This window comes from Callithrix jacchus, chromosome 4 (assembly GCF_049354715.1).
Source record: "Callithrix jacchus isolate 240 chromosome 4, calJac240_pri, whole genome shotgun sequence".
In the NCBI taxonomy this organism is placed as follows: Eukaryota; Metazoa; Chordata; class Mammalia; order Primates; family Cebidae; genus Callithrix; species Callithrix jacchus.
Genome location: NC_133505.1, coordinates 5,247,755 through 5,272,927, shown reverse-complemented (window position 1 = coordinate 5,272,927; position 25,173 = coordinate 5,247,755). Strand labels below are relative to the sequence as shown.

Sequence of the window (25,173 nt, the reverse complement as noted above, 5' to 3'; positions counted from 1 at the left end):
GCACATCCAGACACTGTGACTCCTACCTCCGGGTTATGAACAGACGCATCTCACAGTGGGAGATCACATTGTAACGATGGGCAAATGCAGGAAACTATGAGCACTCCAGTGCAGGCAAAGAGGTTGCACACAGTGTCCAAGGCACAGAGAGCCCAGCTCTCCCCACAACTGTGAGCTCCAGAAATCCCTTACCCCATAAACACTCATGGTGGCTCAGCTGCCCTGATACAAAGGACATGGGCTATGTAAAGCAGGAAGAGACATGCAAGATGAAAAACGGAGTTCTCGTATAAAAAAAAAGATGTGGAAGGGAGTTAGTAAAAAGACCTTAGCAAGAGGACTGGTAGTATAAATAGAAACAAAAGAAGTATCTTTTGCAGCCAATGAGGGTATAGTGGGCACTGGATGGAGGAAACAAACGAAGAGTTCAAGATGACTCCAAAGGTTCAACCCTCGCTGAATGATGGCATCCCTGAAAGAAATGGCAAAATCAAGAGTTCAAAAGGATAAGTCTGGTCTTAAACAGTGATATCTCAGAATGCCAAAGGGGTGGAGATGCTGAAAAAACAACTGGGAAGACAGGAACTCTGGAAAGAAACAGGGACTGAATGGTTAGATCCAGGAGTTACACCGATGACAGAGTTAAAATAGAACCTTAGTTTATGTCCTACCAGTTTATTTAATTATTTGGTATTAGAGTATCACAATTTTAATTGCTGAGCATTATTTCTTTTTCTCTGACTACTCCTGTTCATAGCAGCATATTCTTATTTTATGCACCTATCATTCTCTGTCCCAGTGAACTTACAATGATAATTTTTTTAAAGTTCTCTGCTGTCCTCTGCATTATCTGAGCTCAATTCCTTTGTTCATCTTGCTCTTTGACACACAAATTGTTTTCCTCAAATATCTTGTGAATTTTGTTTTTTTTAATTTTTTGAAGAGAAATATTTCACTTTTTTTTTATTATTATAATTCCGTTTCCTCGCTAAAGCTGGGTAGAGAGAAGAGGAATGCAGTAACAGAGAAAAACACCTCAGTCTCTCTTTAGCATGTGTTAATTAATATTCATCCAACTTTTAATTATTCAAAAGAATCTCGAAATTTGTTTCCTTTTTTTTAATGAACCTGACATTGTGAACATAAAATCTGGGAATCTGTGTTCCGCCCATGGAGGTGTGAGGGAGTAAAGAGAAAGGTGCAGCATGTCTGCAGAGCAGCAAATTTGATCACTCGCAGACTGCACCGTCTATTTAATCAAAAGTCCCTAACATTTGCATAGAAACCTAAAGTACACCTTCCTGGCAACTGCTGATTGACAATTAAACATGCGTATTTAGCGTAAGAATTAGCCTACCTTTCCCTCCTTCAACGTCTTCCCTCAAACTCTACCTACATTTGCTGTCATTTTCAGAAAACAGTTCTTACTGTCCCACTGGAAATCATTCGACTGCTAGAAGGCCTTGGCTCTCAGAGGTCAGTGAAGAACAGAAGTCTCAGGCACTGGCTGGCTTACCTGCTGGGTAGTGCTGGTGACAATACCCTGCTGCAGGCGGTAGGCCTGCTCTTGAAGGTATTTTCTGGTCTCGTGATTGCGAAGCAGGTAGTTTTCTATCTGGAAATAAAGCACAGGTATACCTCAAGAACACATTTCAACGCGGCAGAGAATAAAGTGTAAGTGAAACAGTCAGCTGTGGAACTTAAAAACCGAAGCACAAATCCACACATCCTGCCAGTGTCTGGACCCCACAAAACACATGGGATGGGGAAAACTGGCTTTCCCTGTGATTACTGTGCTTTTAGTGAGAGATTCAACTTGCAGGTAATTGGAGTAATTTGTGTGTAACTCAGTAATTGAAAAAGAGAAGCAAGTTTTTAATTGCCTGTAGGGTTAGAGACCCCACTCCGTGACTTTTCATCACTTCCAGCACAGAATCTCAATCCTTCTCTCGCATCTACCCAGAAGTTCAGAAGTTAAATAAATATCCCCAAGGAATAAGGATGGTGCTCTCTGAATCTCTTATAGCCTTATTCCAGTTGTAGAATGTATCAGCACTTAGAAAATTCTTTATTTTAACATAAAGAGAGAGACAGAAAGAATAGCTACAAAATTTGAAGGATACAGGCTGGTACAACTCAAAGATATATACCAATTTCATTAACCCATCAGACTTTCATATTTTCTCAAAATAGGACTGAATTATTACAATTATAGCAAATAAAAAATGGATTTCTGGATTTTTATACATAGATTATATCCTATGAAAAATTCAAAGGTACAAATGTTAACTAGATTAAAATAAAGCATTCAAGAATAACAATAGGCAATAAATATACATTTAACAAAAATGCAGGGTTAACTATTAAGAATGATGAATACCTATAAAGACTTTTTTTTTTTTTTTTTTTTTGAGATGGAGTTTCGCTCTTGTTACCCAGGCTGGAGTGCAATGGCGCGATCTCGGCTCACCGCAACCTCCGCCTCCTGGGTTCAGGCAATTCTCCTGCCTCAGCCTCCTCAGCAGCTGGGATTACAGGCACGCGCCACCATGCCCAGCTAATTTTTTGCGTTTTTAGTAGAGACGGGGTTTCACCATGTTGACCAGGATGGTCTCGATTTCTTGACCTCGTGATCCACCCGCCTCAGCCTCCCAAAGTGCTGGGATTACAGGCTTGAGCCACCGCGCCCGGCCTATAAAGATGTTTTTTAAGGAATAATCTGAGGTTGGTAAATTTTGTCATCTATTTTTTTTAATATGTCCTTTTTGTTTCTTTTTAATAACATCGCTTAATCATTTGGCTTTTAATTTGTCACAGCAGTTCCCTGGTTAATAATTTCTAATAACTGTGAAGCTCTAAGTATTATTACATTTTAATTTTCATTTTCCATATGCTTAAATGACTACTACTTAATATCAATTTGAAATTATTAAAATACAGACTATAATTACAATCATCCCTTGAAAATATAAGGGGGAACAAAATGTACCTTTCCATTAAACATAAATGAAGAAATTATAAAAACGAAAAGATACCTGAAATGAAACATCATTAAAGTGACACATTAATGCCTTGACATTACATTCTATCACTTTCTCTTGTTGCTTCCCAAGAAGTCATCTCTTTCCAAGGTGACATTACTATCAATGCAGAATATTTTGCTGAAAAGATTCTTGCCTGGAATATGTGACAGGCACACACCACCACCCAGCTTCCGGTCGTTTTGCTCTATTTGTTATTACATACTTGGCCTCACTGCAGCACTGGCTGTAGCTGAATCCGAGACAAGTTTGGTTTTTCAGAAGGCTCATCTCACACACAGGCGGTGCATCCAAGGATGGCTCATGCCTTCCAGACATTTCCCCAGATGCACCAGTGGTGCTTTACAGATTTAAGCCAGGAAGGAATTTTTTAAAGAAACGTAATACTCTAAAGCTTGTTTCTAAAAACAAGCTCAAAAGGAAGAAACAGTAACAATTTTCAGGTGACTTTAATATCAGGCCTGTATATACCACCACTGAAATTATTTGCATCTTAGAGGAATAGGGTAAACTTTGCTTGCACGCACCATTTCAGACTAAGGACAGAAAACCCACCTCCCGAAGGACCAAAGGGGTCATTACCATATTTACCAGGCTCCCCTAGACAGCTGAGAGCAAGCCGGGAGATAATCCAGAGCTAGTTAGACATTTCTGGTCTCACTGCTGAAAACAGCAGCAGCACAAGAAGCAAAAACAAACAAAACATATGTTTTAGCAAAGAATCTTGTGGGGTTTTTTTTTTTTAATATATTGCGTACTGAATCACCATATTTTTTAATTCAGTAGAGTAAAAGTAAATAGTCCTATTTTTTCCAGAAGACAAAAATCTACCTATTAAAATAAATACTTGAATATATAAGAACACAGAAGTTTTACGAGAAAAACCTACAGGCTGGGTGTGGTGGCTCATGCTTGAATCCCAACATGTTGGGAGGCTGAGGCAAGAGGATCCTTTGAGACCAGCCTGGACAACATAGCAAGACCTCATTTCTACAAAAAAAAATTAAAACTTAGCCAGGCATGATGGCTCACTCCTGCAGTTCTAGCTACTCAGCAGGCTGAAGTGGGAGGATCACTTGAGCTCAGGAGTGTGAGGCTACAGTGAGCCATGACTGCGCCACTGCACTCTGGCCTGGGTGACAGACAAGACCCTGTCTCAGAAAAAGAACGGAAGATGAGAGGAGAGGAAAAGAAGATGAAAGGAGAAGGAGAAGAGAAAAAGGGAGAAGGGCAGGAGAATGAGAGGGAAGGAGAAGGGAAGGGAGAGAAGAGAAACAAGTAAATATAAGCTTTAAAGTTACCAACCTTTTGTTAAGAAAGCACAAATTTTACAGTTGACATATTTGCATACTTTGTGCTGAGTGTTCTGTACCTACTTTCAATTTTCTGACCTGTCAATTGTGTCTTGATACGGGAGGATTCATATCTATCATGTTTGTAACTGTTTTCTATTTATTACATTTGGTCTTTGTTTCTTTTATCTTCCTTTTTTTTCTACTGTCTCTGGTTTTAATTAAGCATTTTGTATGGTTACATTTCTCTTCTCTCCTAGTTTATCAATTATACTCCTTTTAGAAAACTTCTTAGTACTTGTCTTAGTGTTTGCAATATGCATTTATAAATAATCCAAGTCTATTTTCAAATAACGCTGTATCGCTGCATGAGTAGTGCAGGTACTTTCTAACAGAATATTATCAATTCCCTTCCTCTCCTTTATACCACATTCACCCAGTATATTGTGGTTATTATTACTTTAAAAACTAGTCATCCATTAAATCAACTAAGAAACACGGAGTGTCACCTTCTTTTATTCCCTCTGATGCTCTTCCTTTCTTCACGCAGATCCAATTTCTAATCTGTATCATTTTCCTTCTCCCTGAAGAACTTTTAACATTTCTTGCAAGACAGATCTACTAGTGATATATTTCCTCAGTTTTTGTTTATCCTAGAAAGTCTTTATTTCTGCATTACTTTTGAAGGACAATTTTCCTAGACAGAGAATTCTAGGCTGCTGGGGGTTTTTTGTATCAACACTTTAAATATTTCACTCCTTTCTCTTTTTTCTTACATGGTTTCTGGCAAAAAGAGTGATGTAATTCTTATCCTGCTTTCTCAGTACACAGGTGTTTTTTTAGTTAAGTTCTCTAAAGATTTTCTCTTTGTCTTTGGTATTCCACATTCTGAATATGCTATGCCTATGTGTGATTTTTTGGTATTTATTCTACTTGAATAATAGAGCTTTCTGGATTTGTGGTTTAGTGTCTGTTGGGAATTTCAGGACATGATCAGCCATTATTACTTTAGACGTTCCTTTTGTCCCTTTCTGTTTTCCTGCTGGTATTCCCATTATTTGCAAGTTTCATCTTCTATAATTGTCCCACAGTTCTGGGGTAGTCTGTTCTTTTCTTTATTTTCTTTTTGTGATTCAATTTGGGAAGTTTCTATTGAAGAATCCTAGAGCTCAAAGATTCTTCCCTCAACCATGTCCAGTCTACCAATAACCTCATCAAAGGCATTCTTCATTTGTTATAGGTTTTTTATCTTTAGTATTTTTAGTTTTTCTTAAGAGCTTTCATTTCCTGCCTACATTACCCATCTGTTCTTGATTGTTTTGTTTTTTCTGCTAGAACCCTTAACAAGTTAATCCTGGTTATTTTAAAGGCTCTGATAATTCCAAAATTGGTATCATATATGTCTCACTCTGATGCTTGTTTTGTCTCTTTCACACTGTGCTTTATTGCTGCTTTTTAGCATCCTTTGCAATTTTTCGCTGAAAGCTGAAAATGATGTATCTGGTAATAGAAACTAAAGTCATTAGCCTTTCAGTGTGAGGCTTTATACTTTAACTGGCTAAGAGCTAGGCTCTGTTGAATATTTGTTTTAGCAGTAAGTGCCTCGGCTTCGATGTCCTCTAGTGTCCTTCGTTTTGTATCCCCTGCTGTTTAGGGTTTCCCTAGAAACTCTGATTACAGTCTGTGTCTTGCAGTTTGCTCCATTGTAACCCACTGTTATTTTACTTAATTTAGTGATAAGGTGTTAGGAAGGGGAAGCATTTTATAATCCTTATAATTAAGTCTTTTTTTTTTTTTTTTTTAAGCAATCCTGGTCCCTGGGCTATGGCCTTCAAAAATAGTTTTTATCCTTCTTAGCCCTACCCCTTATGTGAGACAGAAAGGCTAGAGAGGGCTGGGTTAATTGTGTTTCCCCTATTCAAATAAGGCCCCACCAAAGTAGTTTCTCTGGCTGGTAGACCTTTGTTATTTAGAACAGAACGCTCTGGGTGTGTTTCAAACTGGTTGTTATTTAGAACAGAGTGTGGGTGTGTTTCTAACTGGTTGTTTTCCACTTCCCCCAGCCAGAAATTTCTTTTTTCTCCAATCTTTACTGTGATAGTCTGGTGTGACTCATGGAAGTAAAACCCGTGAAAGGGTGGGGACTTCCCTAAAACGGAACCCCTGGGAGTTTTTAGCTCTAAGCTAGTCTATGCTAAGCCTCTAGCAATTCATCACTTACTGTTGAAGTGCTCCTGTAAGTTCTACTAGCTTCTGCTCCTGGCAAGCTGATCTTGGCTATGATTCACTGTGATTCTCTGTACTTTCCTTTCTTTCCACTCTCCAGTTTCCAGGGTGATAGTTTTCCTTGTGCCTTCAGTTCTTTTATAGATCTAAGAAAAGTCACTGATTTTCTGTTTGTTCAGATTTATTGTTGTAAGGATGGGAGGGATAACTTACTTTCAAGTTCTTGAGAGATCAAATCTGAAACCAGAAACCTGGTTTCTCTAGAATATGTCTTTTATTCAAAGCTGATTAGTATCCTATTGGAAATTATAAAGACATCTAATATTTTATGTAGCTTTTCACAAACTCCTTTTTACATATACTGTCACTGGACCCTCATGGTCACCTTAGCCAAATTAGTCTTCGTGCTCTTTGTTTTCCGTATCTGCAATAACAGAACCTTCTGCATCATTTATTTTAAAGATTACATGTATTAATTTATGTAAAACATTTAAAATAGTGCCAGACACCCAGTAAGAATTATATATTGTCAGCTAAACATAGTTATTACATAGTTTTATTTTTCCTACTTACATAGTTTAAAAAAAAGAAGTTCAGAAAAATTGAATAACTTATTGAAGGTTATGGGAAGAGTTTAATTTTAAGTCAGATATTCTAAATTGAAATGCTGATTTCTTTTGCCATACCACAGCTTTTCCTTCCCTCATCTCTAATCGTATTCTCTTCTATTCAATATATGCCTAAAAAGTATTCAAGTGACCAGGCATGGTGGCTCACACCTATAACCCCAACACTTTGGGCAGCCAAGGCAGGAGGACTGCTTGAGCGCAGGAGTTTGAGACCAGCTTGGGCAACATAGTGAGAACTCATCTCTACAAAAAACTTTACAAATGAGCTAGGCACAGCGGCATATGCCTGTAGTCCTGCTTGAGATGGGAGGATCACCTGAGCAAAGGTGGTTGAGGCTCCAATGAGCCACGACTGCACTACTGTACTCTAGCTTGGGCAACAGAGCGAGACTGTGTCAACCAATCCATCAATCAATCAATCAATCAATGAAGCATCCAGTCATACATGCCGGGCACTGTGCTAGCTGTGGGAATAAACAAGATGAAAAAATACATAAGCTTTGCCTTTAAGTAACTCATAGTCCATTAGGAGAAAAAAACCATGTAGCCAGGTAACTTAAATCAATGTCGCAAGGCCAATGACAGAGAGGAGCACGGGAAATCCTAAGAAGACCACACACCTAGGGAAGGAAAGGGCCTCTGAGAGGTTTTCCTGGTTGAGCTGACACCGGATTTCAATGTCAACAGACCTCCATGGTAGTCAGGAAAGAGAAAGGGTGTCTGGAATATAGCAGAGATTCTTAAACTTCATAAACACCACGACAGCTTGTGCAAACACAAATGCTAAGTCCTGCCTCAGTTTCTGAGGCTCAATAACTTGCACTTTGAATGAGTTCCCTGAGACAGGCCAAAACAAAGACTGGGCCAAAGATGAAGTGGGAAGTGAACAGTCAGAACCTGGACAGAATCTCCTGGTGTGTTAAGGAGACCCAGCTTTATTTGTCCTCAAAGTTACTAGGAAGGGACACAGTGAAGATTTTAGTCTGCTCAGATTTACCCCAGAAGAGGATGGCTATTTTTTACTGCAACATGGACAACTGACAAGAGGAGGCAAATGTGACGATAATCCTGGTAAGAGGTGATGAGACTTGAAGAAAGGTGTCTGCAATGGGAGCAGAGGGAAGGAGAGCTAGTGGAGGGGTTTACGCTGCACAGGGAAGGAGAGCTAGCGGAGGGGTTTACGCTGCACAGGGAAGGAGAGCTAGCGGAGGGGTTTACGCTGCAGAGGGAAGGAGAGCTAGTAGTGGGGTTTACGCTGCACAGGGAAGGAGAGCTAGCGGAGATGTTTACGCTGCACAGGGAAGGAGAGCTAGCGGAGGGGTTTACGCTGCACAGGGAAGGAGAGCTAGCGGAGATGTTTACGCTGCACAGGGAAGGAGAGCTAGCGGAGGGGTTTACGCTGCACAGGGAAGGAGAGCTAGCGGAGATGTTTACGCTGCACAGGGAAGGAGAGCTAGCGGAGATGTTTACGCTGCACAGGGAAGGAGAGCTAGCGGAGATGTTTACGCTGCACAGGGAAGGAGAGCTAGCGGAGATGTTTACGCTGCACAGGGAAGGAGAGCTAGCGGAGGGGTTTACGCTGCACAGGGAAGGAGAGCTAGTAGTGGGGTTTACGCTGCACAGGGAAGGAGAGCTAGCGGAGGGGTTTACGCTGCACAGGGAAGGAGAGCTAGCGGAGATGTTTACGCTGCACAGGGAAGGAGAGCTAGCGGAGGGGTTTACGCTGCACAGGGAAGGAGAGCTAGCGGAGATGTTTACGCTGCACAGGGAAGGAGAGCTAGCGGAGATGTTTACGCTGCACAGGGAAGGAGAGCTAGCGGAGGGGTTTACGCTGCACAGGGAAGGAGAGCTAGCGGAGGGGTTTACGCTGCACAGGGAAGGAGAGCTAGCGGAGGGGTTTACGCTGCACAGGGAAGGAGAGCTAGCGGAGGGGTTTACGCTGCACAGGGAAGGAGAGCTAGCGGAGGGGTTTACGCTGCACAGGGAAGGAGAGCTAGCGGAGGGGTTTACGCTGCACAGGGAAGGAGAGCTAGCGGAGATGTTTACGCTGCACAGGGAAGGAGAGCTAGCGGAGGGGTTTACGCTGCACAGGGAAGGAGAGCTAGCGGAGGGGTTTACGCTGCACAGGGAAGGAGAGCTAGCGGAGGGGTTTACGCTGCACAGGGAAGGAGAGCTAGCGGAGGGGTTTACGCTGCACAGGGAAGGAGAGCTAGCGGAGGGGTTTACGCTGCACAGGGAAGGAGAGCTAGCGGAGATGTTTACGCTGCACAGGGAAGGAGAGCTAGCGGAGGGGTTTACGCTGCACAGGGAAGGAGAGCTAGCGGAGGGGTTTACGCTGCACAGGGAAGGAGAGCTAGCGGAGGGGTTTACGCTGCACAGGGAAGGAGAGCTAGCGGAGGGGTTTACGCTGCACAGGGAAGGAGAGCTAGCGGAGATGTTTACGCTGCACAGGGAAGGAGAGCTAGCGGAGGGGTTTACGCTGCACAGGGAAGGAGAGCTAGCGGAGGGGTTTACGCTGCACAGGGAAGGAGAGCTAGCGGAGGGGTTTACGCTGCACAGGGAAGGAGAGCTAGCGGAGGGGTTTACGCTGCACAGGGAAGGAGAGCTAGCGGAGATGTTTACGCTGCACAGGGAAGGAGAGCTAGCGGAGGGGTTTACGCTGCACAGGGAAGGAGAGCTAGTGGAGGGGTTTACGCTGCAGGATAGTAGACTTGGTGACTGATTAGCTACGGAAGAAATGAGAGAAAAAAGTCAATTTTGGGAGACTGGATGGAAGGTGGTATCACTGTGATCTGAGACTCCTTCATCAACTAAGATGGACCCTAAGGTTAAGGAAACAAAGTCACCTCTGGAGTATAGGTTTAGCGCCAGGTGGCAAGGGAAATTTCTAAATTCCTACAGCTCAAAACTCCCTAACGATAGGAGCTATCACACTCCTTCTACTCTGATTTACAACTCAGACCATTATAACTCTTTTTTGATAAGTAACTGCAAACCTTAAACCAGTTTCAGCCAGTGTACAGAGGCTGCACACAAGCTGTCTTTGTGTACATAGTTCAGCTTTTAACATAATCACATTCGCCCTCATTTTACAGCTAAAACCTCACCCCAAAGTGAATATGAGATGTACGTTACATGTTTATCCATTGCACATGTACTCTGCTCCCCTCATAAACATGTATAGCTTCCCCCCACACCTGCTGCAAATGTACAACTGGATTGTGTGAGGCATAAAACCCAACCTGCCTTTCCCTACTTTTTTTTTTTTTGAGACGGAGTTTCACTTTTGTTACCCAGGCTGGAGTGCAATGGCATGATCTTGGCTCACCGCAACCTCCGCCTCCTGGGTTCAGGCAATTCTCCTGCCTCAGCCTCTCGAGTAGCTGGGATTACAGGCACGCGCCACCATGCCCAGCTAATTTTTGTATTTTTAGTAGAGACGGGGTTTCACCATGTTGACCAGGATGGTCTCCATCTCTTGACCTCGTGATCCACCCACCTCGGCCTCCCAAAGTGCTGGGATTACAGGCGTGAGCCACCGCGCCCAGCCCGCCTTTCCCTTCTTTTAAGATGGGAGCACATTCAGCACACACCAGAGACTGTCTCTTCCCAGTGTGCAAACCAGTATCATTGATAAAGCTATCCTTTCTAAATTTAGCCATCCTGGTGGTCTTTTCGATGACATCACCAAGGAGAAAGAACAAAGGGGGAGGAAAAGTTCAAAGATTCATCAAGTAACAGTGTGAACAGAACAGGCTTCTTCAGATGGGAAATATCTGAGCACATCTAAAACGGAGAGAAAGGTAGCCACAGAAAGAGAAGGATGAAGATACAGTGAGCAAGGGAATGATTCGGAGGTTTCCAGCACAGCGAAGAATAAGAAGGTCAAATGCACCAGGGAATGGCTGGGCTTTGAAGTGGAAGATACCTGAGTTTGCCAGAACAGAGGCAGGAATGGGTATGGATTTATATACATTTACAGGTAAGGATGGTAAAGTGAGAGCTCAGTAATTCCCTACATTTCTTGATGAAAAAAGAAGAGAGGGTTCCATCTGTTAAGGACGAAGGGGAGGAAAGTTGTGTCAACTGATATTCACTTGCACAACTTTCTCTAACAGCAATCCGGGAAGTTAACTGTACGTAAGCTCTGGCGTGCTGAGGTTGTGAGGATGTCATTTTACTCCACTTAAATGCATGACAAGTTTTAGTCCCTTCGTTTTCTCCTCCCCAGTCATGCATTACGCCAGCTGTAGTCATAAGAACACAAGACAGTGTGAAAAAAAAAAAAAGTAAAATAACAAAGTACTGTTTATACATTCAGGAACACGACCACCATTCAAATGTGAATTTCTTGTAATTAAGCTACTGATTCTTCAGTACCTTTTGGAGAGCCTCTTCTGTTTTCTCAGGGTTTGTTTTCAAGGCTTGAGAAGCATCATACATAGGAATTGGCATAAATCTTAACGTGTAGTTCCTAGGAAAAGGAGAAAATAATGTACTTACTAAAAATAACTTCGTGTTACCTTAACTCAGGATTCTTCTTTTAAAATTCAAAAGGATAGCTGCAAGAGAGGCTTAGAAAATTCCAAACCACCAGACCACATGGGTCCCCAGATTGCAGATTACCCTTTGTAATAACCGCACTGCAACACCTCAGACAACCTCACTAATTCACACCACCTGAAAACTGACACAACGTGGAGGAATCCACTTTTGTTGTTTTTAGTTTGGGATTCCATCAAGGACAGAATTTTCACACTGGGATTGAAAAGATGAATTGAGAGAAAGCCTAAGGGAAGTCCAACATCAACTTGCTACATGGGTTTTAGTAACCGACAGACCTGACTGTACCTGGGTCCTCACAGTGCTGATGTGTGGTGACCAGACCCAAACGTGTAGAGGGAAAAACAGTCATAAACACATGCAAAGCAAGCCATCAGCATCCACAAAATAGTCTACACTTTCTGGGCTCCGGTAAATGAAGACGTCCAATATACATGAGATGGTCTCTTTTAAAGCTGCTGGGAAAGGGTCTGCTGCCTGGCTAAACATTCTGACCTCTGCAGGTCCTTTCAGCTTGAGTTCAAGAGCTGCCATCCACCAGGCTCTAGAAACCAAATGAAGCAACTGTTGTCTGCTGTACATTATCCCATTGCTACTGGCAGGCCTATTCAACACAAACATGCAGGAGAGAGCCATTTTTGTGTGAGGAAAACACATAGAACTCTGAATCTGAATCTAGTTCCTGACCTACCTGCAAACTACTACGTGTTCAGATGGCCATTAACACCTGCTCATCTACCACAAACTCCAGTATTAGAGATGACTTCTGTCCTCCATCCCAAAATGCATCTGTCCATTGCTCGGGAAGAGATCAATTTCACCTTGGGCTACTTTAAAAGTGCACGGTCAGCTGCCTTGTTTTAAGACTCTAAACTATCAGCAGCACTCACAGTGTGCTTCTCAGGCATATTTACATGACAGAATCTACCAGAAGAATAAATTAGCAACCAGCTCCTAAAATAAGGTACTAATAACGAAGAAATAATAAAGAAAACCATCTTCTTAATAATAGAAGCAGTCTAGATGGGCATTATCTAATGGAAAAAAAAATTCACCCAGTCCCAACTTATAGGGTGGCTTCATGTAAAATAATCCAAGAGAAACCTGTAATTTCTATAGCTTTAACTTTTATCTTAGCTTTGTTTTAGCAAAATAGTTTTTGTTTGCCTTCAGAAAATCCAGCCAAATGAAATTAAGAGACAGTATGTCTTTTTCACGGCCTTGACAATTTTCCTTTCCCTCATCCAATTTTTATCATGTTACAGACCAGCACACTTTATTTAAACCAAATGTGATTTTGAAGCACTGGCATCTTGGGGCAGGGCACACATAACTGACTGTGATCAAGGAAGTCCAGCAGGCAATCTGAAAATGTTGAGTACTGCTCGCGCACGCTCCCGGTTCCTTCCAAACACCGGTCTGGGCTGGCAGTCTACACTATCAGGTGGCAACCGTGCTGTTAGCATCCAGATGCAGCCCAGTGTAAATAAATGTCTCCATTTGGGGGTTTGCGGTGCAACAGGAGTAACCGTAGGGGGTTCTGGTTCTGTAATCATGCAGTGGACGTGCTAAACCGAGGGTCTACGCTGCCTTACCCCTATTTGGTGATGGCCTGGGGTCAGTACAAAGAAGGGGCTGAGAGATCAGTCCTTGTGATTTTGTAGTGGCAGTAACTTTGAACTCCTGTCTAAAGCAGAGCCACAGGATTTAGAAACGGAAGGGACTTAGAGATTAGTATCCTTGGCCGGGCACAGTGGCTCACACCTATAATCCCAGCACTTTGGGAGGCCAAGGCGGGTGGATCATGAGGTCAAGAGATCGAGACCATCCTGGTCAACAAGGTGAAACCCCGTCTCTACTAAAAATACAAAAATTATCTGGGCATGGTGGTGCGCGCCTGTAATCCCAGCTACTCAGGAGGCCAAGGCAGTAGAATTGCCTGAACCCAGGAGGCGGAGGTTGTGGTGAGCCGAGATCACGCCATTGCACTCCAGCCTGGGTAACAAGAGCGAAACTCCGTCTCAAAAAAAAAAAAGAGAGAGAGATTATTATCCTCATCCTCTCACTTACGAAAAAGGAATTAATCAGAGAGGTAAAATGCCTTGATCAAGATCACAAGCTTGTGGGTGACAGAGCTGAAGACTGAATGAAGGACTCCTGATTCCCAGTCTAGGGTTGTACCACAATACCATGTCAGGCGTGAGAGGCCCTCCTGGGAGGCCTCACATATATATACGAGGAATCCGGAAAGACACAAAACAGTGAGCATTTCCTCCTGTTTCCCAGGGAAACAGCTTCTAGGCTATCAGACCCTCATTTTTCACCCACATTTCATAGACTCTCATTTTTAATGCTATAAATCTGCTTTGTCCATTTCTGCCTTTATAATATAATGAGGATGGAAAAGCCCAGAAAGAACCACATTCCTGGTATTACTTTCTACCATGTCTAGTGTTATTATTTTCTCATTTAGCTTCCTGGGAATATAAATTCAACAATAAATAATAATTGCAGGGTTTAGTTACTGAAATAATGAAGAAAGCCTTTCAAAGTAATGAGACAACTTAGCCCTGGGCTTACCGTTTATCAATTTCACCTTTATTTTCTGGACCTCAGGTTCCTTCTCAGCAGCAAATTCAAAGGTGTCACAATAGGAAACAGAACAAGACCCATTGTAGACTGTGAAACCACAAAGGGGAAAGGAGACAGGCAAGTGTCACACGGCCCCTTCCCTGTGATCTCACTTAATTCTCACAGCAGTGTGGTGTCTCTGGCAGAGCAGGCAACTGTGCCCTCATTTCATACACCAGGAAGCTCCCACCAGGAGAAATTCAGTGTCTTCCAAGATCCCATAGCTGGTCAGCAGTAGATTAAATTCAGACCCAGATCTTCTGATTCCATTACCCCCCAGATAACACATATGCCACCAGGGTCTTTTTGGTATTTTCCTACAAAGGAATCCTAATTCACACTTACTTTTCCATGGCAACAGCTATATCCTGAAAGCCTTGGGCAGTGATGTTGTTCTTGTCCCATATTACAGTCCTGTTTGAAAACCAAAGCACATAAGTGATCAGACACGTGGGAATAGAGAAAAGGATTCTCACGCCGAATACAAATCTCTCATAGGCAGCACTGACTGTCTAGACGCTTATTTCAGTGAGCAAGGAATAATGTGCATCTTTATTTCTAAGCAAACGAGGGTAAGCGCCTCCTGCAATATCATATTCATAACACATTTACCATGCAAGTAGCGTGGAAAAACTACTTAAAAGCAATGGCACATAGATTAACTCACTATGATGTTATCTAACTTTCCCTAGACAGAACACTCTAAATTCTGATTTCTCTGATATTCTCCCAATAGTATTCTAGTATTTATGTCTGAGGTGGAAGCTACTTACGAAAGATGCTAACCGGTACCGGACCCAATATAAAGAATTTCAGCTACTGAGATTTTTTTTTTTGCCCTAAACAGTAAAACACCAGTGCTTCTTTTTCTTTCTTTCTTTTTTTAACAGGAGCACCAACCCGGCCGGGCGCGGTGGCTCACGCCTTTAATACCAGAACTTTGGGAGGCCGCGGCGGGTGGATCACGAGGTCAAGAGATCGAGACCATCCTGGTCAACATGGTGAAACCCCGTCTCTACTAAAAATACAAAAATATTAGTTGGGCATGGTGGCGTGTGCCTGTAATCCCAGGTACTCAGGAGGCTGAGGCAGGAGAATTGCCTGAACCCAGGAGGGAGAGGTTGCGGTGAGCCGAGATCGCGCCATTGCACTCCAGCCTGGGTAACAAGAGCAAAACTCCGTCTTGGGAAAAAAAAAAAAAAGCACCAATCCACATTTATTTACTGACTTTTCATTAGTTTAAATCCTTGAGGGCTCAGCATCACTCGGATTCCATGTCCAACGGCCTTAGCAGGAAGGTGGCTTTGGAACTTGGCACGAACCACGCCGCTGCTTCCGTGGGCCCAAGTCACCTTGCCCCAGATCACTCTGCTTTTGTTTGCTTTGCCACCAGGAGTCGCTGTGTTGTTCTTTGCTTTGTATATACATAAGCACTTCTCTTGCCCAAATAGAATTCTGTTTCATCTCAGGCATAAACACCTTTGATTTTAAGGACTGTGTGCTCCTTTTGGTTCCGGAGACCCCGCGTATAGCCGGCAAAAGTAGCCTTGGACCACAGCCTTCCAGACATAGTTACTTTTGTAAGTCCTGTTCCCAGCAGGCCCCCAAATTTCAGCAGCCGGCGCTTCTCTAGCCTCCACAAGTGCCAAGATGGAGGGAAGAGAAATACCAACAGTAGTGTTTCTAAAACACTAGAGTGAATCTGTCACAGTTCCTCGCGTTTTCATTATTTCCCTGACACGGCTTAATTGGTGATCCAGGAATTCCCTCACTGTGCTGGCAAAACGTCACTCACTATAAACAGAAGATTGTTTGCTTTTCAAACACAAGATCTATTTGGGGAGAAAAATATGATTTTACCTTCAGAATGTGTATACTTCAGAGGTATTCAGGATGTTTCAGTTCACCCTGACACATAAAGTAACTTTTATCTGTCTGGATGACCCCAGCCTCACAACTCTCACCGCCTTCCCTTCCTGATCTCGAGGACCTTCTTTACACACACACTGACCTTCAAAGAAACTGCTGCAGATTTTGGCTTTTGGCTTCAGTTTAGACAGAAAACTCCACTGTTTTGCCAGACAATATAGAAACATCATGAAAGGGCCCTTGAGGAACAATGTGAATTAACTCTTCATGCACCAGACTGTTGACCTAGGTAGGCACTCCAATCTGTCTGAATGATGGATGGCAACAGGGAGACAGTGGAGCTAGTCCTTAAGAAGACCCACGCTTAGGAAACATGGAATAAACAGCCAGCACCCAGTGTGAGCCTGGTTTTGGACCAGTGGACCTTTCATGCCCTTGTTTTCTAAGTCTTTATATTGGCAGGGATGAGCAAGGGGGTTAAGACCTTGGGCTCACAGCAAAGTGTGGGCTCTGCTCACTTAGTGCTGCCTACAAAACATCTCCCTGTTGCCTTAACCCAGATATTTTTGATCATCACTGTCTAATTGTAACTTTTTCTTTTAGACAGGGTCTCGCTTTTTACCCATACATTGGTCAGCTGTCAACGCTGATGTCAAAAAGGAAATCGTGACAGTTCTCAGTCAGGTTCTACCTTACGACAGAACTGTAAGACAACAGACTGAAGGAATCACTTTGTCTAAACTTGAGAACACCCTCTCATGATTCTGACAAAAGTCTTGACACTGTCACCTCTTCTCCTCAGCTGGCCTCAAGGGGAGCTCAGGTCCCCTTGGGCCCAGCAGCTCTGCAATGCCTGCAGTTCAGAATCTGCTCCAAGCCTCCCTCCTGCGCAGGGAGGGCGGGGTCTGCCTACCTGAGCTTGGTGTTGATCTGCAGGGCTTTGGCCAGCATCTTCGCTCCCATGTCCCCCATTCCGTTCCCGCTAATGTCCACTTTGGTCAGGGAGGTGTTGCTTCCCAGGGCATTGATGATGATGGTGACCTCGGTCTTGAGTTTCGAGTCAGCCAGGGACAAGGACTGCAGAGGCTGTGGAGCAAATGACACGCGGCACTCAGCAGTCTCATCAAAGCAGCACCCGCTCTCCACGACCCATTTCATGGAGAATGACAGGGGATGGACCCACTGCACATGTCTGATTTTAGAAGTGCTACTTAAAAGACACTCACAGATAGAAACCGAAGGTTCTGGCACAAAATGGACCGCTGGAGTAAAAGACGGAGAACCTGTGTTTTAATGCTCGATACCTATCACTTTTCCTTTGAGCGAACCCAGGGAAAGACATGGAGGCTGACTAACGCCAGCTTTAAGCGGAGGATACGATGAAATAAATAAAAACACAACACAGAAGTGTCTCAGCTTTCGGAGACAACAGATGCTGGAGAGGATGTGGAGAAAAAGGAACACTTTTACACTGTTGGTGGGAGTGTAAATTAGTTCAACCATTGTGGAAGACAGTGTGGCGATTCCTCAAGGCCTTAGAAATAGAAATTCCATTTGACCCAGCAATCCCATTACTGGGTATCTATCCAAAGGACTATAAATCGTTCTACTATAAGGACACATGCACACGAATGTTCATTGCGGCACTGTTTACAATAGCAAAGACCTGGAACCAACCCAAATGCCCATCGTTGATAGACTGGATTGGGAAAATGTGGCACATATACACCATGGAATATTATGCAGCAATCAGAAATGATGAGTTTGTGTCGTCTGTAGGGACATGGATGAATCTGGAGAACATCATTCTCAGCAAACTGACACAAGAACAGAAAATGAAATACCGCATATTCTCACTCATAGGCGGGTGATGAAAAATGAGAACACATGGACACAGAGAGGGGAGTACTAAACACTGGGGTCTATTGGGGGGGAAAGGGGAGGGCCAGCAGGAGGGGGAGCAGGGGAGGGATAGCCTGGGGAGAAATGCCAAATGTGGGTGAAGGGGAGAAAGGAAGCAAAACACACTGCCAAGTGTGTACCTATGCAACTGTCTTGCATGTTCTGCACATGTACCCCAAAACCTAAAATGCAATAAAAAATTAAAAAAAGAAAAAAAAGAAATGTCTCAGCTTTCATATGATCACCGTTTATGCCCATTTTATTTTTAAATAAGGTGAAATGGCACCTTAAAATACTAACAGAGGATAAATGCAGGATTAAAGGCAACCAGACTAACAGCTGCCAATTACTGGATAATGACTATGTCTAACCACCATTTAAGCTTTGTATGTGTATTAATTCACTTAACCTTCCCACTGACCCATGGCTTAGGTGCCACTATTACCCCATTTCCCAAACCAACAAACAGAAAAGTTAAGTGACCCAACCAAGGTTACACTGTTAACAAGTACCTGAACTAGGATTCAAATTCAGAGGTACTGGCTCCAGATTTCATGCTTCTAAACCTATACCACACCTCCCAGTTAGCTTATCCCAGATCTTTTTGATCGCTCTTTCAGGTTTTTTTTCTTTTTTTTGAGATAGGGTCTCACTTTGTGTAGAATGCACAGACTAAAGGGCAGTGGGGCGATCATCGCTCACTGCAGCCTTGACGTCTTGGGCCCAAGCCTCCTAAGTAGCTGGAACTACAAGTGTGCAACACCACATTCGGCTCATTTTAAAATATTTTTTGTGGAGACGGGGTCTCACTATGTTGTCCAGCCTGGTCTTGGGCTCCCAGGCTCAAGCAATCGTCTCACCATGGCTTCCTAAAGTGCTGGAATTACAGGCACGAGTCACCACACCCGGCCTTAACTTTATGTGTTAAGTATGAATCAGAAAATAATTCCTTTTTTAAGTTAAACCTGTATGGCTTTTGCTGGGGGGGAGACACAAGGTCTTGCTCTGTCACTCAGGCTGGAGTGCAATGGTGTGCTCTTGGCTCAATGCAACCTCCGCCTCCTAGGTTCAAGCAATTATCTTGCCTCAGCTTCCCAAGTAGCTGGAATTACAGGCATCGGCTACCATTCCCAGCTAGTTTTTGTATCTTTAGTAGAGACCGGGTTTCACCGTGTTGGCCAGGCTGGTTTCAAACTCCTGACCTCAAGTGATCATCCAGCCTCAGTCTCCCGAAGTGCTGGGATTACAGGCGTGAGCCATCATGCCAGGCCTTGTGTGACCTTTTTATTTGACCATAAGCTGTACAGTGAATACAGATCAGCCCACTCACTGTCCATTTAAACCAGATACTGAGAGCCACTCGGCCTGCAGGTTTTGTTTGTTCTGCGCCGTATCTTATTAACAGAGCTTCCCATTTACACCAAGTTCACTGTCCTGGTTTACGCTGCCTTCTAGCCCTGTGGGCATTTGAGTTTGCATTCCTTGATTTAAGCCATAACTTAGTGAAGTGGGGTAAGAATTCCAGGTAGACCAGGTTGAACCAATGTGGTTCTAAATGTCAGAATTCAGACTTCCCTGGGAGATCTGGACGTCTCCAGGATTGAGTGGAGTGCTCTATACTGTCCTAGCCACACTGAACAAATTATCATGTGGTTATTGCATAAGCAGCCCCCATATTACAGGAAGTAGTGACAGAAGTGGCTTCTGGGTTAATCTAAGACCAAGTTCCACAATGGCCCGGGGGATTGGAGCTCTCAAAGTGTGCCTGGGTGGTCTAAATGACAGCCCCCACACACAGCCTGGGGTTTATCTGTGTCCACTTAACCACTTAACATTGATTTCCGAAGTGACACCTGTGAGAGGTTCATCTCCCAAAGGCCTACAGGAGACAGAACCAGGGTGTGGATAGTTTCAAGACTCAGATATCACCAAGGCATCGTTCTGCAAGTGGTTGGTACCAAGTGACAGTAAGTTTATTAGTGTCCTTACCATCAAATTTACCATGGCTTTCAAACTTAATACATTTATGGTAAAATCAAAAGGCAAGGCTGTATTAATCAGAATCAAATCTCTAACAGTTCAATGGCCTGGGAAGTGCTAAGGCAATTAAAACTTTGGCCAAAAAAGTCTACATACATTTAGACTCAAGTGGCTCTGGCATAGTTTCTTCCATTTTCACACAGGTAAGTAGAAAGGACAAGTAAAAATGCTCCAGGCTCAGGAAACTTAATGTTTAAAATAAAAAACAAACACAGTATGCTTTAATAAAAAGACGTAATCCCATCTCTCGTCACTTCAATAATCTCTATTCATTACTACAAAAATGATACTGCTTCTTCCTAACACTGGAAAACTGCCAACTCGCCAACCCATCAAACATCAATTCCAGGACTACATTCAAATTCTAATACACCCCAGTTAATACTTAATAGGCAGCGTCATGAATGCGAACAGAACGGCCTGAATTGCATGCATATTTATAAGGTCATCCGTTCTTGATTTATTGCACTTCCATGTAACATTACTGGGTGAAATCTTACTATTTCTTTTTCATAGCTGAACATGCTTAATCTGAGCATCTGTCTCCTGGCTACAGGCCCTCCCAGGAGAAACACGTTCTGTTCTACTGGTTACCATGTGAGTTCATATGTAATACTTCACAACAAAACTTCCTGTCATCCTGGCCCCTCTATATTACTCTCTCACGACACCGGGTGTAGCAGCCTGAAATCCACTGTCCACAGCTAACGGTGACACTGGAACCCACCGGCTTCTAGGTTTTTCAACTGAACAGAATGAACAATACTGGGTGAATAAGGTATTCCACAGGCTGGTCAAAGAACAAGCTCTGTAAGCACAAGGTCAGAATGTAAAAAGCAAAGAGATTACCTTTTCATATGTAAAACTCATAAATAAATTTTAAAAATGATCCCAATTGTACCAGGTATTGGTAAAATTTTTATCATCGCAAGACTCATTTCCTAATCATTTCAAATTGTTTTGCATATGACCATTTAAAAGTAGAAAAAAATAGAAGGTAATTGCTTTCTGAAAAAGCCATCTATTTTTCAATGGCAAGAACGTAAAAAGCTTTTCATTGGACATCATTACGAGCGACACCCTATTCAAATTTGTAGGTTGACAGAATTCGTATTCACATAGCAAACTTTATCATCTGCAAATTAGGTTTTGGGTATATTTTAACCATCATCTTTAGGTAACAGACTTCCAGAATTATAGATACAGTTTGAAGAAGCTCACATAATAAGCAAAACATAAAATTTATATACTTTTCATGAAAATAAATGTTTTCCTAAAATATGTGTTAAGAAACAAACATTTTGGGGCGAATATTAAGTATGATTCTGTAATATTAGCTTCCCTAATCTGTTAAAACTGGGCCAATACCGGAAAATCAGCAACTCAAACAAGGCAGTGATGAAAAGTCAAATTAACACGTAAAGCAAACAGCATCAACTCTGAGAAGTCTAAACGGCATGCTAATTAGACCCCTAATTTCAATAACCCAGCGTAAGAGCAACAAAATGTGGGGTTCAGTAGCAAATGAGGGTAAGGAGAAGTGCTGACTTCATTAAATAATAATGACATTCATTTTCTAGCCCACAGGTTGAAAATTACATCCACAAGGAAGAGAAAAGAGAAGAGAATTTTCTCCTGCCCATCAGCTCAGAGCCACGCCAAAGAAGTGGAGGCAAGGGCAGGTGAGGAAAAGTCCACCGTCCACCCGGCTTTCACAGAAAAGTCAGCTTACAGCTGTAATAGAATTTGCTATTCCCTGCTATAAATTCAGAAGGGAAAACGGTACTTTTTCAAAATGTGACATACTCCGCATGATTAATATAAAATCACCCTCATGACCTACAAAAGTAGCTATTACAAAACATGAATAATGTGAATCTTCATAGTAGGAATACAAACTGAGGTGAGTTTTAGGAACTGGAAAAGCTGAGTCTGGTGACCGAAGAGGACTTTGAGAAGAAAGGGATGAAATGTTGAGAGCATCACTAAGTATAAGGTGTAACACATCCGCTCTAAATTAAATGGATTCACGGTACAGTGCTTCTTACTCTGTCCATGAAATAACTTTTTTTGCACCTAATGCATTTAAAGGGCAGCAAAATAAGATACTATTTGAAATTAAACTTCTCTACCCTGAACTAAATAAATCTTGGTCAGAAGCAACTAAAGGGGATTCAAAACACAGAGTGCTACTAGACTTCAAGAAGCAATTGAAGAAGGAAGAAAATTTCCTTGTCTCCTATAATTCTGCATAATGAAATTCAAATTAGCAATAGGATATTTCTCAGCACGATAAAGGTCATAAAGCCAACTAGATCATTAAAATTCATGCCTGCAGATCAGTTTATTAGCTGAAGTTAGGAAGTAGTAAGGCCAATTAAAAGACTCAGGAGTCAATTCATACTTTTTATCTATTAGTTACAATCTTCCTTTAATTGGCAGTGAGTTGAAAGAAGTAAAAACATGAGTTTTTCAACACCTTGTATAACTTTACTAAAGCATATTTCTTCTATCTTTTTAAAAATAATAGAAAACGTACACATTGATAAAACGATCTGAAAGCATTTCGGCACTAATCCAGTAGAAATAATCGGTAAGAATGGCAACAAACACAACATGTTAGTCCAAAATGTTTAACACAATACTCACTGATTCTTCGTCTTGAATCATCTGTACTAAGTTGTCCAATACAGGTGTCAGATTTCTAAAGAGATTTTAGAGATGTGGACAGTGGAATCAAATCAAAAGCTTTCAGGAGGCTGGTTATTTTCATCATTGTCATACAAAGAAATTCAAAACTCTTACTTGGATTTCATATTATTAAAATTTTTGCCTAACGCCAGGTGCTGTATTGATCTGTTTTTACTGAGCCACACTATTAAGGTAGATAGGTCAGATTCTAAACCTGGAAAGAATCAGAGTAAGCACAGAATCAAAACACACGTGTATAAATTAGTTCTCAGCCGGACACAATTAAGCAAAGGTGACATGCAGTTGGATGACCTCCTTTACCTTCCCCAGGGCCCTGGGGTTCTAATCTTTTATTTTCAAAGGCACTCTTCGCTCTCTTTTCATGTCCTATTATTTCACAGGGATAAACTCATTCTCTACAAAGACTTACCTAAATCTCTTAATACAATCAGTGGCTAAGCCAAGTCAGCAGGAAATGGGAATGAATAGTGGCTGAAAGTTTCATCTCTCCCCACCGCTTTGTGAAAGAAGATTCAAACAAACCGTTCACCGCGGGGTAAGTGGAGTTAAAGTTGCCTATGCGGATTTCACAGGTTCGTACTAACATGGTACTACAATCAGCAGAAGGGCAGCTCAAGAAATAAACTTCTGAATAAATAAACAAGAGTACAACTTTATTATCATCAGCAAGGATGCACAAAGTTGGGCTCAGACCTTTATTTATCAGGTACTGGTGCTATTTTTATGAGCGAGTTGTTTTACGGCACAGGCTCTGCATAGTTAGCCATGGAGTCAACTTAGTAAGACTCTGGCACAGATTTATTTTATAAATAAATCTTACTGTTAAATTTAAAAGCCCTATTAGTCAAGAAATGGAATCACATTTTTATTGAGGTTTTGTCTGGATTTGGGTAGATTATTTTCCCCTTTTTAACTTGCTTCAGAAAATATTCCATTCTCATTTCTTTTCTGACACCTGACTTACCGTTGTCGGAGATGTCCAAGCTGGTGATGTTGTGTATTTCGGCAATGCAGCCTTCTAACACTTGAGCACCTCCTGATCTCAGCTAGAGAAACACAAACCAAACACAAAGTGAACTCTTCACTCTACTGGAGGTACAATAAAAAAATTAAAAATACGGAAGACGATCAGTCTTAAAATAAGCTTGGTACCAAAGAGAAAGTAAAAGCTTATCAACTCCAGAGAAGCTATTATCAAAGGGGAAAGAGCCTAACACCAGCCATTGCTGCAGTTTCCTACACCATGTGCCCAACGTTAGACCTAAAACCATTAGGAAAAAACACGGAGAAACTAGATGACCAACGCCCAGGCCACTACCAGCAAAGCAACGCATACCGACCCAGAAGAACTTCTTCATCTCCGACTTCTGGAAATCTAAGAAATTCCTTTACACATGAGAGTTACTGTTTTATTTGACTGTTACTGATTCCAAGATTTAAAAACTCTCCACCACACCAGAGGAGACACTGAAGACTCACTTTGATTGCCAAACATTTCAGGAAGGACCTACCCCTAACTGTTCTACAGAAATGAGCGTGCGTTCTCACTAATACGGCAGATATTAGCTAACTAAAGATGACTGCAAAATCATTTGTAAAAAACCTTCGAGCCACGGAGGGAAAAAATGTTGAATTAATAGAAAATATTATTATGATTCTTTTAGAGCAAAACTAAGTGCAAATGATTATTCTCACCTCATTTGCTATTTTATTTAAAAGAGAAAGATAACCCGATACAGTACTTTTCATCTTTTCCTATGAAACCAAAGCATATTTTACAGCAGTCATAATATCTTTGTATTTTTCATTCAGCAAATGTTTGTTGAGCTCTTACTCTGTGTAAGGCGTTGTGAAGGATGCAAAATTTCCTCAGCCGTGGCCCTTATGCTCAGTAAACTTACTATCTAATGAGGAAAAATAAACTACCATTTATTGGAAACCTACTATGAACCAAGGTACATGGCACAACCTTTCCTCATGTAGGAAAATAAAAACTTTGACAATAAACTTATAATATGAGGTGCTATTTTCCACCTGTCTAAGTTCTGGTGTAAGAATTACAGGAATCTTCATTTCCCTATTCTGGATGCAATGAAGCTTGCCAAATTCTCTGGCTTCTTGTATGGTAAGCGGAGCTCTGCACAGATCGTTGAGACTGCTCTTTATTTGGGAGAATCTCAGTTGCTATGTTTACATTCAGCCATTCCTACTATTTTGAGACAGAGTTTCACTGTGTTGCTCAGGCTGGTCTTGAACTCCTAGGTTCAA

General features: G+C 42.1%; 1 protein-coding gene and 1 pseudogene across 16 annotated transcripts in view; both read right to left on the bottom strand.

Annotated features, from left to right (window-relative positions):
* Positions 1–25,173, bottom strand: part of CARMIL1 (capping protein regulator and myosin 1 linker 1) — a 468,543-nt gene that overhangs the window by 88,731 nt on the left and 354,639 nt on the right. For all 16 annotated transcript variants that reach the window (XR_013533624.1, XR_013533622.1, XR_013533623.1 and 13 more), the window contains 7 exons: positions 23,870–23,951; positions 22,999–23,098; positions 22,843–22,897; positions 17,165–17,337; positions 14,728–14,796; positions 11,569–11,662; positions 1,517–1,615 (listed from right to left, as the gene is read on the bottom strand). Coding sequence is in view for 13 of the 16 variants with exons in the window: in XM_078368170.1 (XP_078224296.1) it covers positions 1,517–1,615; positions 11,569–11,662; positions 14,728–14,796; positions 17,165–17,337; positions 22,843–22,897; positions 22,999–23,098; positions 23,870–23,951 (672 nt within the window). In the remaining 3 variants the exon portion in view is untranslated. The remainder of the gene's footprint in view (positions 1–1,516; positions 1,616–11,568; positions 11,663–14,727; positions 14,797–17,164; positions 17,338–22,842; positions 22,898–22,998; positions 23,099–23,869; positions 23,952–25,173) is intronic.
* Positions 14,803–16,029, bottom strand: LOC108591083 (large ribosomal subunit protein eL33 pseudogene; annotated as a pseudogene).